The sequence below is a fragment of the Toxorhynchites rutilus genome, chromosome 2, assembly GCF_029784135.1.
Source record: "Toxorhynchites rutilus septentrionalis strain SRP chromosome 2, ASM2978413v1, whole genome shotgun sequence".
Classification (NCBI taxonomy): Eukaryota; Metazoa; Arthropoda; class Insecta; order Diptera; family Culicidae; genus Toxorhynchites; species Toxorhynchites rutilus.
In genome coordinates, this window is record NC_073745.1 from 256,365,585 (window position 1) to 256,383,789 (window position 18,205).

Consider the following 18,205-nt stretch of genomic DNA (forward strand, 5'->3'; position numbering starts at 1 on the left):
CTAACAGAGACATCAAAACCAAGCTGCCTGGGGGATACCGGCATTGCAAACACATGAAAGTAGAAGGAACTTTTGTTCCTACCGAAATGTATTCCCTAACAGAGACATCAAAACCAAGCTGCCTGGGGGAACTCGACATTGCAAATACATCAAAGTACGAGGAGCTTTTGTTCCCACCGAAATATGTTCCCTAACAGAGGCATCAAAGTCAAGGTGCCCGAGGGAAATCGGCATTGCAGATATAGTCGGGGGCATTTTTATATTGCTAGTAGGATGAGTGTTACGATTAATTCTAGCAAATTTCATATCAATCACCGATTATGTATTGTGTAACTAGCACAAGTGTAATTTTAAAATTGTATATGGTAGCAGTTGTGTTGAAAATGACTTGATATATGAAACGAATTATTTCAATTTTCATAAATAAAAATCAAGGTGTGTTCCTGCTCGAGAACGAGTCGTTCGGTTTGAGCTGGCTGTTTTGTTATGTTCATTTTCACCCAAGGAAAATTCATGCGTCGAGAAAAAAATTGGAAAAGTGAAGAAATATTCGAAAAAGTGATTTCCCATATGCTCTACATATAGTAATTCGCATTGGGTTGCATAAACACTCAGAAAGTAAAAATTTTAAAACAAAACTACCTTTTCCATTTCAAATATGTTTTCTCTATATAAAAGAAACATATTTACTGATGAGAAAAAGTGATAATTGTGTTCGGTATCTTCTATTACACTGGTGAGTTTTTTTCTTTATTTCATCCATACATAACACAGGAGTCATCTCGTCTAGGCTCACAAAGGGCGGTTTTCATCATATCTCATTCCACTTCGGCATCTTCTATCTGATACGCACCATCCAACGACTGTTTACCATACTTCTGTCATCATCACTCGGTAAACACTGGTGGAGTGAACAAACAATACCCAACAACCAAACAAAATTGCCCTTTTCAGGGCCACCCAATCGGTACCGATAATCAAAGAGTTTAACGATGTAATTCTTCAAACATATCCGAAATCAACAGATAGCCTAACGGAATCCTACGTCAACTATGCGGTCGTGTCTCGGACACAACCCTCCTGTGACTTTTTGTTTTTATGATCTAACATTCTGTTCTTCCAGTATTGTGGTGAGTTATGATAATCGTCAATAAATGACGTAGTTGCTCCAATATTGTCGTACATGTTGAGCTTCATACGCCGCACCGATCCGCAGGCCATTGGATAAGGCCAACATTGCTCGACAAGACCAATTATGTCGTCAAAAGAGACTCTCCAATAAGCAAGAGCCATTGACTTGTAGCATGTTGAATAGATGGAATTTCGCCTTTAGGCAACCTGAGAAGGAAAATCAGTAAAACTAATGGGACCGGCTAAATATTCTATTAATGATTGGAACGCGCAACTTCAAATTTGTGTATTTCTGTTAAAAATGCATTAAGAAAATATGGAATGCTGCATTTTATTAGTTGAGTGTATATACAATGGTTGCTGTGATGAGTTTTCACCATTTGCTCTCCAGTTTCCAAAATTTCGTCCAAGCAAGAGATCAAGCGTTAGACGCGTGTCAAAATTTTATTCGCGCAGCAATAGAATTCGTGGTTCTCGCACGCCAGCTTGGCCAAATTGCTGGATGTGGCCAAATCTGCGTCTGTGATCAACGTTTTAAAAGTCTTCGGGGAGCGCCTGTCGACCGCCAGAAAGCCTGGAAGCGGCGGCAATCGAAATCCAGTCGTGGTAGCGACGTGAAAGAAGGTGGCGGCGAAATATAAGCGGAATCCTAACTTCTCCATCCGGCACGTCGCTGACAAGCTCAGTGTCTCCCATACTACTGTGCAGCGGGCCTAGAAACGAACCTGGTTATCCACGTTTAAGGAGTGAAGGAGGCGATCCGAGATTACAAACAAAACTCGTCAACAAAGCAGCGGTCCCGAAAGCTGTATATGAATCTGCTCCCAAAGTTCGATTGTGTCGTCATGGACGACGAAACATATGTGAAGGTGGATTTCAAGCAGTTTCAAGCGGGACAGGAGTTTTATACAGCATCAGGGAAAGGGAAGGTGGCCGAAATGTCCAAAACCATCAAACTATCGAAGTTCCCGAAAAAATACTTCGTCTCGCAGACCATATGCACGTGTGGTCTAAAAAGCGACATTTTCATCACAACGGGTTAAAATCAGTTTAAAAATCTACGTCCAGCATTGTCTGGAAACAACGACTGCTACCATTCCTAAAGCAACATAATGTACCTGTGCTGTTCTGGCCGGACTTGACGAGCTGCCATGAGAAAAAGCAATCGAGTGGTACGATGCAAACAACTTGGTTGTGGTACCCAAAGACCACCACCCTCCCAGCTGCCCAGAACTCTACTCTTCTTCTTCTTCTTCTTCTTCTTAAATGGCACTAACGTTCCTAAAGGAACTTCGCCGTCTCAATGTAGTATTACTTGCGTCATTTTTATTAGTACTTAGTTGAGTTTTCTATGCCAAAGTAACTCGCCTTGAATGCATTCTGAGTGGCAAGTTCTAGAATACGCGGGACCACAGTGCAAGTCGGAGAAAGTTCCTTTGACGAAAAATTCTCCCGACCAGAACGGGAATCGAACCCGAACCCCCGGCATGTTAGGTGTGACGCTAACCACTCGGCCACGGGAACTCTACCCTATCGAACGGTATTGGACCTTGGTTAAACGGAATCTCAAAAAAACAAATAAATCCATGGAAAACGAGCAGCAGCAAAAATCTAACTGGCGTTCGGCGGCGAATAAGGTCGATGAGACCACTGTGCTTCCGGATACACGATTTTAGGGGTGAGGAATGAACCAAATTAATATGAATAAATTGAAAAACTATGATTGATTCCGGAAGGTGGGGATGCAAATCTACTCAAAAATCGAAGATGAACCAAAACACGTGTAAGAAAAGCAGTTGTCAAAAATTAACTGTTCATTCAAAATAGCCGTACGTGTCAGCATAAGTGAGAGACATGAGTACCAATATAATGCCACAAAAAAAAAACTAGAATCGAATATACGTAGCCCCCGTAAATTCGAAAGTCGCGATACTTTTTGAACAGACCTCGTGTATAAGTGGCCGACGGTATAAATTCCAATTGTGTGGTACCTCTTTTCTCGTGTTTAGATTTTCTCCTCATTCGAAAATTTGGCTGAAACTTTGACAAGTGTATCGCAAACCATATTTAAAAATCCAAGGAACCTCATTATTGAACAATTGGGATACCGCAAAGTCGGTTTACGACGGATATCTGGGTTCTCCACAGACGAGAACAAACAACATCGTTTGGAATGATGTGAGCAGCTTCTGAAGCGTAACTGTGAGGAAGCAGGCGATTTTCTTTTGAATATTATGACAGGGAACGGATCATTGGTTCATCATTACAACCCTCAACAGAAAAAAAGGACTGAATATCAATATGTGTCTTCTCCTCTTGAGTGAATGTTCAAAACACAAACGTCTACAACTCTTTTTTGGGATACACCATATTTCCGTGGCCAATTTTTGGAACGAGGGGCAACGATAAATTGTTGGTAGGTATAGACTCTACGAATCTTGTGATGAGACTGTCGTGTTCGAGGCAACATTGCACCGATGATCTTGCAACATGACAAAGACAACCCCATCAGCATCGTCAATGGAAAAACTGAAGCTTGAACCAATTCCACCCCTTCCTTATTGCTATTTCTCCTTAGGATTTTATGTATTAGGCAGTCGAAAAAGTCCTGTGGTATTTTTTTTTTAATTTTCATTTGTTCATAAAATTAGTTACAATCATCTGTTTTAAGTCAAATATGCGCCGTTTTGTTCGATGACTTGTTCCCAACGAGATGCCAACTTCATAATACCCCTGTTATAGAAGCTCGCTTCCTTATTGGCAAAAAACTCAACAGGTGGTAGTCACTTGGTGCAAGGTTCGGACTATACGGCGGATGCAAAAGAACCTCCCATCCGAGCTCCCGGAGCTTCTGGCGCGTCACCAAAGAAGTGTGTGGCCTGGCGTTGTCCTGATGGAAGACAATGCGGCCTCTGTTTATCAAAGATGGCCTCTTCTTCATGAGTGTTACCTTCAAGCGGTCCAGTTGTTGGCAGTACAGGTCCGAATTGAGCGTTTGGCCATAGGGAAGCAGCTCATAATAGATTATTCCTTGACAATCCCACCAAACACACAGCAGAGCCTTCCTGGCCGTTAATGAGGGCTTGGCCACCGTCTGAGCCGCTTCAGCGGGCTTCGACCACGATCGTTTGCGCTTCACGTTGTCGTAAGTGACCCACTTTTCATCGCCAGTCACCATCCGCTTCGGAAACGGGTCGATTTTGTTGCGATTCAGCAGCGATTCACATGCGTCGATACGGTCAAAGATGTTTTTTGCGTCAATGTGTGTGGCACCCATACATCGAGCTTCTTTGTGAATCCAAGCTTCTTCAAATGGTTAGAAACGGTTTGATGACTTATCCCCAGCTCTTGACCGATGCTACGGCTGCTACTATGCCGGTCTTTCTCGGCTAATTCAGCGATTTTGTCGCAATTTTCGACGACAGGCCTTCCGGAGCGAACCATCGTTGTGCGGTGGAAATGGAAACTGTATCGGGTCCATAAACTGCACAAATTTTATTGGCAGCTTGAGATGCATTTTTGCCTTTGTCATAGTAGTACTGTAAAATATGTCGGATTTTCTCTTTATTTTGCTCCATATTTGCGACACTATAACTCACGAACGACTTAACCAAACAAAAAACTGACATGGACTATATTATAGCGCGCAAAAATACCTTTCCAACAATCTATAGTATGACTCGATACAATGAATACAACTAGAACTACGCGCTTACAACGACACCTCGCGGAAATACCGCAGGACTTTTTTGACAGCCTAATATGTTACTCAAGAGACACAGTTATTAGTCCAGGATTCAACGAAAGCCAAAAACAATTCTTCAGTATAAAATCATGTTTCACATCGGAGAACTATATCAGCCCTCATGGTGACTAAATTGAAAAATAATACCTGATTATGAAGGTTAAGAATTGTACTTTTTGTCCGAACTTGACAACTCTGTTTCCCCTTTCCTAGAATGTGTGTAATAGTTTTAGCCAACCATCGTATGTTTAGCTTATGTAAAGCGAAACGAAAATATTTCCCAATATTTTAGTTAGGTAATGAAGTATACGTCAAAATGATCGTGCTTAAGGGATTAGTGGTGGCATAGCTAATCACAACTCGTGGGAACTTTGATTTCGATACATGTTTGTGCTGGGAATTTTTCCTTAAAAGTAACTCGAACACTTTCACTGGTGACTGTAAACAGGTTCATTTTTTCCTTGTCAATTTTTACAAGTCATTTTAGATGGATTCAGAGACATTATCTCCACACTAACATTGAATTTAATAAGTAACAACAGGATGTGAACCATAAAAATGGTATGGAACATAAAACGGTAAGAAACTCAAATTGGACCGCTTTGAACACCTGATTCACATCTTTCCATCTGAAGCAGACAATTGTGTTACATATGTGATTTCACGTACCAATTCTTCACCTGTCTACAATGCCTCCCACTCGGGGCAATAATCACGGGTTCGATCGAATCTGGAAATACAAGTAGCTACGTGCGATTACACGTTCGTGGGGGCAGACACTACCTGCCTCCATTAGTCCGACACAGTTATTGTCCACTTCATGATGTCATTTGGGACACCAAATGCTGCGTGACTTGCATATGTTGGATAACAACATTTTTTAACCGGTAGTAAGCGCGTAAGGTGTGGTCCCATTGTTTCCGTCCGAGAGTAACAAGTCCTTGGCTTTCTCTTTCTGATAGATTGGGATAATAAATTACTTTTGATTTGCAAGCGATGCATTTCAATTCAACACGTTCCTTTTCGGTTGTGAATTTCTTTCCTTGTAACTTATTACATAAAGTTCCGCGTTGTGGAGGGTTTAAAATTATTCATTTTGATGAAACCATGCATTTTTTTTTCTTTCCAGCAAAAATACATATGGACCAGCGGACGTTTGTGCGACTTCAAGGGATGTGATCGCCCTGACCTGCAGCCAGTCTCAGTGAACGGATGGTTCTGGACAGCGGAGTTGCAAAAGTTGGCTCCATCGACAGTTCGTAACCAGAATGATTGGTCCGAAAATGGAGGCATTGGCAAACCTCAACCCGATAACCGTGAGCTATTGCAGGGTGGAGCTCCCGAAAATTGTTTGGCTATCTTGAACAATTTCTACAACGATGGAGTCCACTGGCACGACGTTGCGTGTCATCATGTGAAACCATGGGTGTGCGAAGAGAACGACGCTCTGCTGAAGTACGTCAAGTACACCAATCCCGGGCTGCGCATCTAAGAGGATCGTAGCTTGTAATCCCAAATATAATGTTATTTTATAAACTCCCAAATCATCTTCATCCGTTCAATATTCTGTGTTGTTTATTTTTGTTTCAACCTGCTGGTTTGGAAAATACAAACACCTTTAAGTTATGTTAGATCTAGAATGTTTAGACTAAGATTTGGACTATCGATTCAAATATGAAACACAGTTTTTGCTGCCAGGTTAGGTGGAAATCAGACGTAATAGTTCTTAAAATGTTGATCGGTAATGATTATAGTTGTAGTGTTTTTCGTATTTATTGAATAAAAGGATACAAAACAATAGTGTATCTTGATGCTTCTTAGTATGATGACCGAAAAATCGATATTTATTACCATTCTTTTTCGAACCGATGAATCCATATTTTTGCTCGCTGATCATTTGACCAATGATGTCCATATGTTCTGTGTAGCGAAGAGAAACTTGAATTCACTCACCTTCTCCGTCATCCTCTTTGGTCTAGAACAGGGTTTCTCAAAGTGGTTTCTCAGGGGTCGACATGAACGAAGATTGATGTCGACAAGGTCTAAAAATTGACCCCCATTAATTAACACAAGTTCTTGTTTGAAACTTTCAAGATACAGTTTAAGTTGTGTTACGTGATACAACTTGATTTTTAGTAGAAAGTATTATTGTTGTACTTTAAAAAAACTAAACAAATAGATAAGCGCGCATAAGTTCGTATAGGATGGTAATTGGCAAGTGAATTTGGCGTTTGCGTTCTGAAATTTCTTGGAACTTGAATACTCTGATTTACTCATTTAATTCAAGAGATTACATTAGTAGAAACAAAAAGGAAATCACCAGGTTCATATCTCATCTCATAAAAATATATTGACGCGCAATTTTTATATTTTTTTTTCAAAAATTGATTGCCTATTCTAGTATTTGTGAGTAACTTGTAATAACATATTTACAATTAAATAAAGGTTACCGAAAAGGATTCTAGAACGTTGTATGACGAGATGGTTTCGTTGTTTCGTTGTCAGTTTATAGAAACATTATAGAAAAGAGGAAATCTATCATTCGGTACGAACAATAGCAAACAAAGACAAGTGCTCGAAGTAAAAACTCTAATATTCTGTATTTCAATATTGCTGGGTTGCCTACACACTTCACTGAATTGAAACTAATTGTAGATAACGAACGTCCATCGTTGGTATTTCTCACAGAAACTCATATAGTAGATGCGGAAGCTTACGACCAATACTATATTTTGGGTTATAGAGCTGTTTTTTGCTTGTCGCACTCCAAACATACTGGAGGGGTTGCTATGTATGTCCAGGAATCAATATGTTTCAACATTCGGTTCAACGAAGCGATTGATAACAATTGGTTTTTGGGTATAGTTATCGAGAGATTCAGATTGGAAATTACGGACTATTATACCACTCTCCCAGTTCTAGTGACCAGCGTTTTATTGAACTTTTAGATAACTGGTTAGTGTGGAGTCATGCCTCTTGACGAAATAAATGAAATAGCACAGCTCTATCATAGTGACAGCACTGGACGGAATGGCAGCACGGCGAGAGAGATAGACAGAATAGAAACACGCGACGTTGAGCGTGGAGGTGGAAAATAGGGAGAGTGAATGAACCAGTGAAAATTGATTGAGTAGTTATTATTGAATCTCGTGCAAACCCTACAGTTAGAGCATTTTTTAAATTTCAGTGAAATTAATATTATCGCTGGTGATTTCAATATTATTTTGTTTGATGACTTAAACTCTTCTCAATTGAAATGCCTGATGAATTATTTCGGATTAAAACAAACGGTTTTTGAAGCTACACGAATTACCCAGTACAGCAAAACACTGATTGATCATGTTTATACAAATTTCGACACGGTTCAATCATTTACCGTTGATGAACTGAAAATAACCGATCATGAAACTATATTTATTAATTTCCATGATACTAACTGTGAAACAAATGATAGAGTTTTGACAAAGTGCTGGAAGAATTATTCGAAGGAGGTTCTGTGTGCTCTTGTAACTAGAAGCTTGGATTCTTATCCGGTATCGGGTGATTTAGAAACCAGGGCATCTTTTCTTACAGATTCTCTGCGAACATGTACTAAAAAACTAGTCAAACTTAAGTTGGTCGAGACTGAAAACACGAGCTTTTGGTATTGTCTTGACTTAGTGCGAATGAAACGTACGAGGGATAGATGTTACAAAAAGTTTCGTAGAACTAATAGTGCTATCGATTGGCGTTATTATACAGTTGCTCGCAATAATTATTCGAGATCGTTGAAAAAAACCAGAACAGATCATATCCAGAGAAAGATCGATCAGAACAAAAATAATAGCAAACAGTTGTGGAAAATTTTAAAAAGGTTGATGAAATCTAAAAACAGTTGCCCGCGATCCATAACTTTCGAGAATTCAGTTATAACATCAGAAAACCTAATAGCCAATAAGTTCAATTCATATTTCGTTGACAGTGTTTCACTTATTAATGAAAGTATCGATTTGGTATGTGAACCTGACGAAATAGTACAGCCGACGGCCAGTGGATGTAAACTGGATTGTTTTCACCCAATAACTTTTGCGGACCTTAAAAGAATTTGTTTTGCACTAGAAAAGTCGGCTGGTATTGATGACGTCAATGCAAAAATTGTTCAAGATTGGCTTCATGTTATTGGACATTCCCTGCTGGACCTGATAAATGATTCATTAAGAACTAGGCACGTGCCCAAAGTTTGGAAGAATCGTTAGTGGTTCCAATACAAAAAAGACGGGTGGGTAATGTCGGGGACATAACCGGAGTGACGTAGGACTATACAAAGGGGACAGCTTTTGTTAAATATATATTTTAAATATATTGTTTTATTTTCTTCTCCTACGTGAATACCTACCTATCTACCTGAAAAATGGATTAGTTTACTGTTTACTCTTTATGAATATTTGGTGTTGTGTTTTTGTTATCACTCGATATTCCCATCTTGTTCGATTAAACCTTCCTGTTTAGCTATTGTGTTTGCCACTCGCCACAGCTTTCACAGTTGGAAAATTTCTTCCCATCCAGCTTGTGACATGTTGTTCAGTAAATTACATTTAATGCGACGTGCCGGAGAAACACTTTGCCACTCACTGAAACTAATTGTTGCCTTGATGAGCGCCGAACCGAAGCTGCTCTGTTCTTGATGCGGGTTTTCTGATTGTCGTGAGCAGCTTTGCAAGCCAACTCGAGCACTCCGACGGCCGAAGCTCTATAATCGCTGTTAGGTATACTTGTGCTCCGGCACCAATCCGTTCGGCATAGTTACCCTTGCGGAGCAATCAGTGAATGCGACCAACAGGGAACTGGAGACCTACACGGTTCGAGTGAGACTTTACCTTTCCCTTAACTTGTCCTCCTTTGTTACGTCCACGATGCCGATGCCGTACAACCACACGGGTTTACGGTTTGAAAGAAAATAAGATATTTTTTTGGGGTCCGCGTGTTTTATACTCTAGCGGTACACACTCACAGGATAGAGACAAATCGGCAGACTCGGCCAGAGGGGCGAGTCCAACGAGACGAACGAATGAGCGTTAAAAGGGAGCGATGGCAAAAAAATACATTCATTACGATTTGTTCGCTCGTTGGATTCACATGCAGGCTAAAAAGGGTCCTTTTCAGGATCACAAAATTATCTTCAATCTAAAGAGTTTATTGTTCGGCTAAACCTTCCTGTTTAGCGATTTGTTGCCACTCGCCACAGCTTTCACAGTCGGAAAATTTCTTCCCATCCAGCTTTGTGACATGTTGTACAGTAAATTACATTCAATGCGACGTGCCGAAGCGCCACTCAGTGTCGCATTGGAGGCGATTTTAACCTGTAATTGAACATTTGCGATGACAGTGGTACAGTGTCGACTTTCAATGTGGGGTCATAATTTGGATCTCTATGTTTACAAAAATGTCCAACTAAATAAGTCGCATTACATGTCCGTCCAATTAGCTAAATGTCGAACTAATTGTAAATTACTGTACGTTCAATCTGGAAACAATTTAAGAATTGGTGAAAATTGAATAATCAGGAAAGTCCCCAACTATCAATAAGCTCAGAACAACTGCCAAATTCACATACTCATCAGATCCTGGCAAACAAATTATGAAAAAATCAATTTGTGTTTTATTATTATTTTGGATAATGTTCTAGAAAGCATTGAACTGTATTTCCTAAACTCTTTTATGGAAGGTTTAATGGCCCTGATAAGCGCCGTGTTTTATGGAATGGTGCCAATTTAGAAAACTTAGTACTCGTGGTTTTGAAAAAAACCATTTTGAACGCCCTCGATGCCACCTTGTTCTGGATTTGCCACCAAAGCAGTTTGTATAAAGAAAAAACTTTTTTCTTCTGCTACCTGATGCCATTTTGCGATTGCGTTTGCCACTCGCCACTCGCTGCAACTGCCTGTTGTCTTGATGTCCACCGAACCGAATGTGTTCTGTTCCGAATGCGGGTTTTCTTATCGTCGCCAGCAGCTTTGCCAGCTAAGTCGAATACTTCGGCGGCCGAAATTATATAACGCCGGCTAGGTGGACTGGTGCACTAGTACTAACGCGCTCGACCTAGCTACCCTTGCGGGGAACTCCAGATCAACACGGTTCGAGCGGGATTTTGCCTTTCCCTTCACTTTTCCTCCTTTACCATGTCCAGACATGGCTGCTTGGGTTGGTTTGTTGATGTGTTGTGATGCGAACCGATGTGGTGTACGGTTTGAATGAGAATGATCGTTACGGAAGGAAGGAAGGTATTGTATTATAGAGACTTTAAACTTTTGCAGTTCATTCGTCTCTAGCCTTGAGAAAGGCCCTTTGAAAACTCTACTCTACTCTACTCCAGCGCTACCACCTCCACCCTCTTGCCTTGAGAAAGGCACTCGATCCCTCGCCGTCCAGCTCGGCCAGCAACGATGTTGTCCAGTCGGTGTCCACACAAAGAATGCTGATCGTTATGGCAGCGGAGCGGGGATATTTAAGCTGACTGGCTGGCTCGAGAATTACGCATGTGTGAGACTGCGACCAATGTTTCCCTCATTTTTTTTCTTTTTCCTTTCTAATCGTGCTTCATTCTATTTCGCTGCTGCTCTGGTTGCCCGTTTTGGTCGGTACGATTTGAGGAGCACAAAATGGACCAATCAAAAATGGGCACATAGGGCATTTTGACAATGCTTGATATTTCACAGCTATTCAATTATTTATCTCATGAAAAATGAAATGTTATTCGTTATGATAGATGCGTAGATATATTTCCTATCAATTGATGCAAAAACCTTTGCGATCTATTGAGAAATGCTCGAGTTATAAGCGTTCCAAATCTTGCATTTTTTCCTACTTGTTCAGTGCCTAGATTTCCATTTAACCCCCTATATCTTCCGGTTAGACGTAGTCCTACGTCAAAATTGCTGGGACGATTAAATCCGAAGAGTTTCGTCCTATCAATATGTTGCACACTATAGAAAAACTGCTAGAATTAGTCGTTAAAGGCCAGCTGGTGAACTATTTGAATAATAACTCATTACTAGCACCAGAGCAATCGGGATATCGGGAATCACATTCCTGTGAAACCGCCTTGAATTTGGTGTTAGCTAAGTGGAAGGAATATGTCGAGAACAAAGAAGCGGTCATTGCAGTGTTTTTGGATTTGAAACGCGCGTTTGAAACTATTTCCAGGCCCTTGTTGTTACAGACTCTGCGGCGCTTTGGTTTAGAGGGTTCGGCATTCAAATGGTTTGAAAGTTATTTGAGTAATCGAATACAGAGAACTGTTTTTGCTAATTCTGTTTCTGAACCAATAGCTAGTACGTTCGGTGTTCCACAAGGAAGCGTGTTGGGGCCTATTTTATTCATAATGTACATACATGACATGAAACGAGCCTTACGTTTTTGCGATATAAATTTATTTGCGGACGATACAGTTCTGTTCATAGCAGCTAGAAAATTGGAATCCGCAGCATTGCACTTAAATGGAGATTTGCATTGGAAAAGTACACAATATCACTTGGCTATTGTGGATCGCGTTCGCTCGGGATGCTCAAAATGATTTCGGCACGAGCAGAATGTATTCCGAGGGGCAAGTTCTAGAATACGCGTGACCACAGTGCAAGTCGAAGGAGATTTCTTTGACGAAAATCCCCCGGCCAGAACGGGAATCGAACCCGAACACCCGGCATGATAATGTGAGACGCTAACCACTCGGCCACTGGTGCATAACCCGTTACTAGTGGACCGCCGTAAAGAACGCCTTCGTCGATACCAGTGAGTACAGCTTGGGTAAACTGCGCAACCGGAGGAAAGAATGGATCTCGGAGGATACCTGAAAGAAGATAGATGATCAAAAGGATGCCAAAGTGGCGATAGAGCGACAAAGAATCAGGAGCGGAAAAGATACAGCCCGTCGTCTGTATCGTACGCTCGACCTGGAAGTAAAGCGCTCGCGACGACGGGACAAGCGAGCGTGGGCTGACTCACTTGCTAACGAAAGGGAGAGAGCCGCTGTAACCGGTAACTTTCGCCTCCTCTACGATGTATCACGACGCCTGAACGGAGCAACAATGAATACCAAGACGCATGTAAAAGACGCGACTAGTTAGTTGATAACCGACCCCAATGGAATGCTGGTTCGAACACTTTGAGCGCCCGCGAGTTCATCCATTTCGAGAAAGCTTCCGACCACATCAACCGATAATCTCTGCAAACACGTATCAGCAGAGAACGCGTGGAAGCTTCAGGTCTTCGTGAACCGATGCCTGAGGGATATAATTTGGGCCTGGCGGTCAGACAACTGGATCTCGAATGACGAGCTCCATCATCGTTGCCAACAGACGCCGATATTAACAGAGATCCAGTAGCGAAAGTGGCGGTGAGTTAGCTACTCATTTCGGATGAGTGAAATGTTAGAGGCGAATGAACTGAAAAGTTTAAACCCTCTTAAAGGAGGGGGGAAGAGGAGATCGAGGTTGCGTTACTTATTGTGTATTAGAGTTAGAAAATTGCATTACGTAGGGGGGAGCGGGTCCAAAATCCGGATTTTTAGTGTTACGTAATTCGTGCACGACGCCCTGAGTAGGTAAGTTGTAGGATAGGATTCCATTTCCACACATTTCCACACACACATTTCCCGCTTAAATTTTTGAGTTTCTCTTGATGTGACTAGTTACTGCTTATTGTATATTTTTGGGTTGTTGTTACTAGTTCAATAATTAATAGTTTTGAAGGCGATGATCAATTTTCCAATTTTTTTTTTAATTGAAACAAATATATTTTTTTTATAAAAACACTTTTATTTAATAATATAGCTTTCACAATTTAAACAAAACGACATTCTGTCAATAAAATGTACATTTTATCATTTTTGTTACGTTTTTCACGCATCACTTGTGTGTATGTGTTAGAAATATTGGCTCATTGGTAGTGTTCGTGACTCACTCAACTGAACCGTCTCATCATATCATTATTTATTATGCCATATGTTTAATCTGTTTAATTTAATATTTTTACCATCCTATTTTAAAGTTTTCCTTGTGATTTACATTTCGAAATGTTAATCTCTAGTCTCTGCATTTAAAATAATTTATAACTTCTACTATTAGAATTGATCCATATCTAAAAGCTTGCCAACTGTTGTCGCTTAATTGTTAGCACAATTTTGTGTGCATTCTTCTTTCCGGATCGTGATTTTTTATAACAATGTTATGCTTATGCTTAACTCCTAATTGAAGTGTATTCGAAGTTATTCCCAGCACACGCACACACTGAACTCTGTGCACTGTCAAGTATCTATTGTGTATGTGTGTGCGTGTGGCTTACTTTCAACTCATATCACCGAACGATAATATGTTCAATTGTATTTCATTCGATTTTTCGCACAATATTTTTCCAATCGAAATACATTTGTGAGAGTGCGGGCTTCTTTTGCTCGCAATGCAAGCTGCGCTTGAAATATTATTTTTCATCTTCATATATGCATTTGTATGTATTCATATGTCTTAATGTAATAGATAAACTTATAGCGAAATTATTATTGCAACGAGTGTTCTTTTTTTTCGAAAAGTTGTGTCCTTTAATTCTTCGAGTGCTACATCTTTTTCAATCACTTGTAGTTTTCCTTTGATTTGTTCTTCCGAACATTCCCGGTAAAGCTAACCTAGCAATAAACTATAATGTGTCTGACGTGTGCGAAGAAATCCGAATCGCATTGTAAGCTACTAACAATGAGTAAAGAATGATGCTACACAGGTAATATTTGGTTAGCATATAGTGGCGCTCTATTTTCGGTACGGATTCAAACGTATTTGTACGTAGAGGGTTGATGAAATTTTTCTATCGTAGGACTACGTCTAACAGAGAAGTATGGGTTGTCAAATAAGAATCTAGAAATTGAACAAGTGACGAAAAAATTAAGATTCCAAATGTTTGTAAATTCAATCCAATATTCGATAGATCACAGAGATGTTGATCGATTGGAAATATCCCTACGCATTTCGAAACATACATGGTCTTTCAGATTGAACGCGCAGGCAAAAAATCGAATAGTTCCTTATAAAAATTTTTTTTCGCCCCGTCGATGGTAACACTGCATTCCCCACCTTGGGACGATAATATTCGGTTACTCGTTTAGTCTGATCGGATGGTTTTTAGTGTCAAGATGTACAATTTACAAGAACGTGTATTTTTAGTGAAATCGTATTACTCGAGCAACCGAAGCCTTAATGAAACTTTGTCCTCTTATGGTAAGAACTTCAACATCGTCGTCGATTACTTCTTCTTTGGGTACGTGAAGGACCGTTGCTATGTTGATAAGCCACAAAATTTGGAGGAACTTAAAGAAGAAATAACTCGTATTTTCAACAGCATCGAAGTCGCAATGTTAGAGTTGTGCATGAAGTATTTTGTTCACCGTTTAAAACGTGTCATCGAAAAAAGGGGTGGTTACATCGAAAATGTCCTAAAATAAGCTTTATTTTGTTTTTTAGAAATAAAGATCGGTTCTCTTTTGTAGAAGTTGACAAAATTTGTTGCGTGAGCGTTTAATCTGAAAGACCCTGTGTGCGAACGGGCCATTTATCAGGAGTCACTCAATGCGCGATAACTGCTACCACGACTTACCTCAAGAACACTGGCTTCGCAAATGATGACACCCACCATACAAACGATGTGTAGCAACGAAGTAGACTGGTTGGGAACCGAACGGAAAGCCGACGGTTGAGGGGAGAGTGGATGGTGTGTCGTTACTCACACATCATTATGATGCATGTTGAGTAATTATATGATTGGCAGTTTAATGCCACACATCCTGTACTATTGAACAATGAAAAAATGTCATGCATTATCTGATGAAAGATCCCACATTTTCACTGTTCCTTTGGCACGAGCAATCTGCGCTCCCCGAACAGATCCGTTAGAACCTTCATTATTGCTCTTGTAATGTTGCGAATAAGTCACGTTCAAATCGTTCGCATCGGAATGCATACTCAAAACACATCCAATGCATGCTCAGTGGATAATGTCTACAAACATTTTTAGTCTCTTCTTCCGTTGTTGTTTTTCTAATCGGAACTAGATGGGACAAAAGCTAAGGAAAGGAATACATTTTTGGTTTTATTTCAACTTATTCCAGCATAACCACAACTTACGTTGTCCCAGAATAAGTCTGGGTGTGGGGTCTTCATTGACGTAGGACTACGTCTTTCATTCCGGGGTGAAAGTTAAAAATTTCGAAAATGAGAGCGTTCATTCGGAGTACAAGGTTTTGAACGCTAATAACTCTTTGCCGGTTGAACGGAGTGGTATGATAATCACTTCATTCGAAATATAAAATGTCCAAGAGTTATATGCCTGTTAATTATTGACCCGTAAACTTGTTTCGGAAATCCGAAAATACAAACTCGCTCGGAAATGCTTGACACTTCACAATTACTCGATTGTTTATCTCAAGAAAAATAAAATGTTATGCATTGTGATTGATGTGTAAGAATATTTCCTATCAACTGATGTAAACATCTTTGCTATCTATTAAGAAATGCTCGAGTTATAAGCGTTCGAAATTTTTCATTTTTTCCTCCATGTTCGGTGCCTAGATTTTCATTTTATCCGCTATATCCCGGTTAGACCTAATCCTACGTCAAAAGCCTGGGGAAATGCAAAATAGATGTACTTTTGTACCCGCAGCCACTTCTGCAGGCCGGAACGTGTTTCTCCAACACAGATTTCAAAACTGATGAGCCTGGGGAAATCAGCATTGCAAATACATGCAAGCCTATAGTACTTTTGTACTCACATGCATTTTTGCAGACCAGAATGTGTTTCCCTAACAGATTTCGAAATCAAAGAGCCTGGGAAAATCGGCATTACTAATACATGCCAGCCGGTAGTACTTTTGAGAAAACAATTCGCAATGCAGTAATAGCTGGGACCGACATCTGGGCGAAGAACTCTTCATATGTTCGAGATTCTTTGGTTGAAAATATGGAAAAAGCACTGAAACTGTGAATTGAAGACAAAACTCAGAAAAGGCTTCATCTGGAAGGTCCAACCATCACGGAGGAGGCATCACGTCTATATAATGCCCTTGTTGAACAAGGACCGACTTCGAGCTAGACTGACGGGAAAGGTTGTTAAGAAGTATCCGATGGAATGGCTGAGATTATGCAGAAGAAGAACTCATCTCGCTTCACGTGTCATCTCGCACGTATCTGGTCGAAATGATAAAACGGTGGGTAGATACAAATCTGCAAAACAGAGAATCACGGTTTAACTAAATGTTCATCGCAGAGATCAAGGCCTATTTTCAAGAGAGGTTTTGACATTCAAACTCTTCTGCTCTTCGATAATGCCCTAAGACAGTCGATAATCGATCACCTTGATGTAAAAATAATCTACTTGTCTACAAACACGACGTTCTTAGAACACCTCCTATACCAGGGCATCATTTCTAACTTTAAGAAGTATTAGATAGGCTGGACAATTCACTGTATTTCGAAAAAGGGTGTTCCGATCGCACGGAAGGCCTTCATGATTGAAGAGTGCGTCAATCATATCGGTGCAGCCGTCGCAAATATTTAGCCCCTATACTCAATGCTTGTTGGAGGCCGATCTGGCGTGGGAACATGGTCCACATGCTGATGAGACGAATGACATCTCTTAAATTATTCTTCTTGCTCAAGGTATTGACGGGACTTCGATGATATGACTGACAATTATGTTGAGAACATGCTACAATACTCAGAGCAGGAAACAGTTTGTGACGAGGTCCATGAAATAACCGTTGGTCACGTTTTTATGGAATGATGTTAGCGTTAACGTCATTTGGGAGAATATCCACTAAGGAGTAAGGAGTAACTGCGAATACCACTGCGAATCAGTCGCTCGTAGTGCTGCCACAGTAACAATTATTACATCATCATATGTCCAATCAGGTCAATCAGTAGATGATAATCTTTGTTTCATCCACGAAAAATTGGTGGCTGCTATGGTTTAGGCATTCGTTTCTGAGAATCCGGGTAGACTTCAATATGATCTACGACTATTAAAAAATTATAGGAGGTAGTGTTCAAGACACGACCGCATTGTTGACGTAGAACTACGCTGTAGTTTAATTCAAGTCGCTTGTTTATAACTGCGGATATTATTTTATAATGCTACGAACATTTTGAAATAACCATTCTACCAGTTTGGTCGCCCTGAAATGTTTTTTTTATTGTAGAACCATTTGATGATGATTGTTTGATGATTCGTTCCTGCGCTCGCAGAACAATACATGCTCGAGATAAGAGCAGCTGTCATTTTTAGTGGAAAAAGTTTTGCTACTGGCAAGCGAAA

The 18,205-nt window shown here is 40.3% G+C and overlaps 1 protein-coding gene across 1 annotated transcript in view; it reads left to right on the forward strand.

Moving 5' to 3' along the window:
• Positions 1 to 6,676, forward strand: part of LOC129770128 (uncharacterized) — a 34,063-nt gene extending 27,387 nt beyond the window's left edge. The window contains exon 4 of the mRNA XM_055772773.1: positions 6,006 to 6,676. Coding sequence (XP_055628748.1) covers positions 6,006 to 6,368 — 363 coding nt within the window. The 3' untranslated portion in view covers positions 6,369 to 6,676. The remainder of the gene's footprint in view (positions 1 to 6,005) is intronic.
• The last annotated feature ends 11,529 nt before the right edge of the window (positions 6,677 to 18,205 follow it).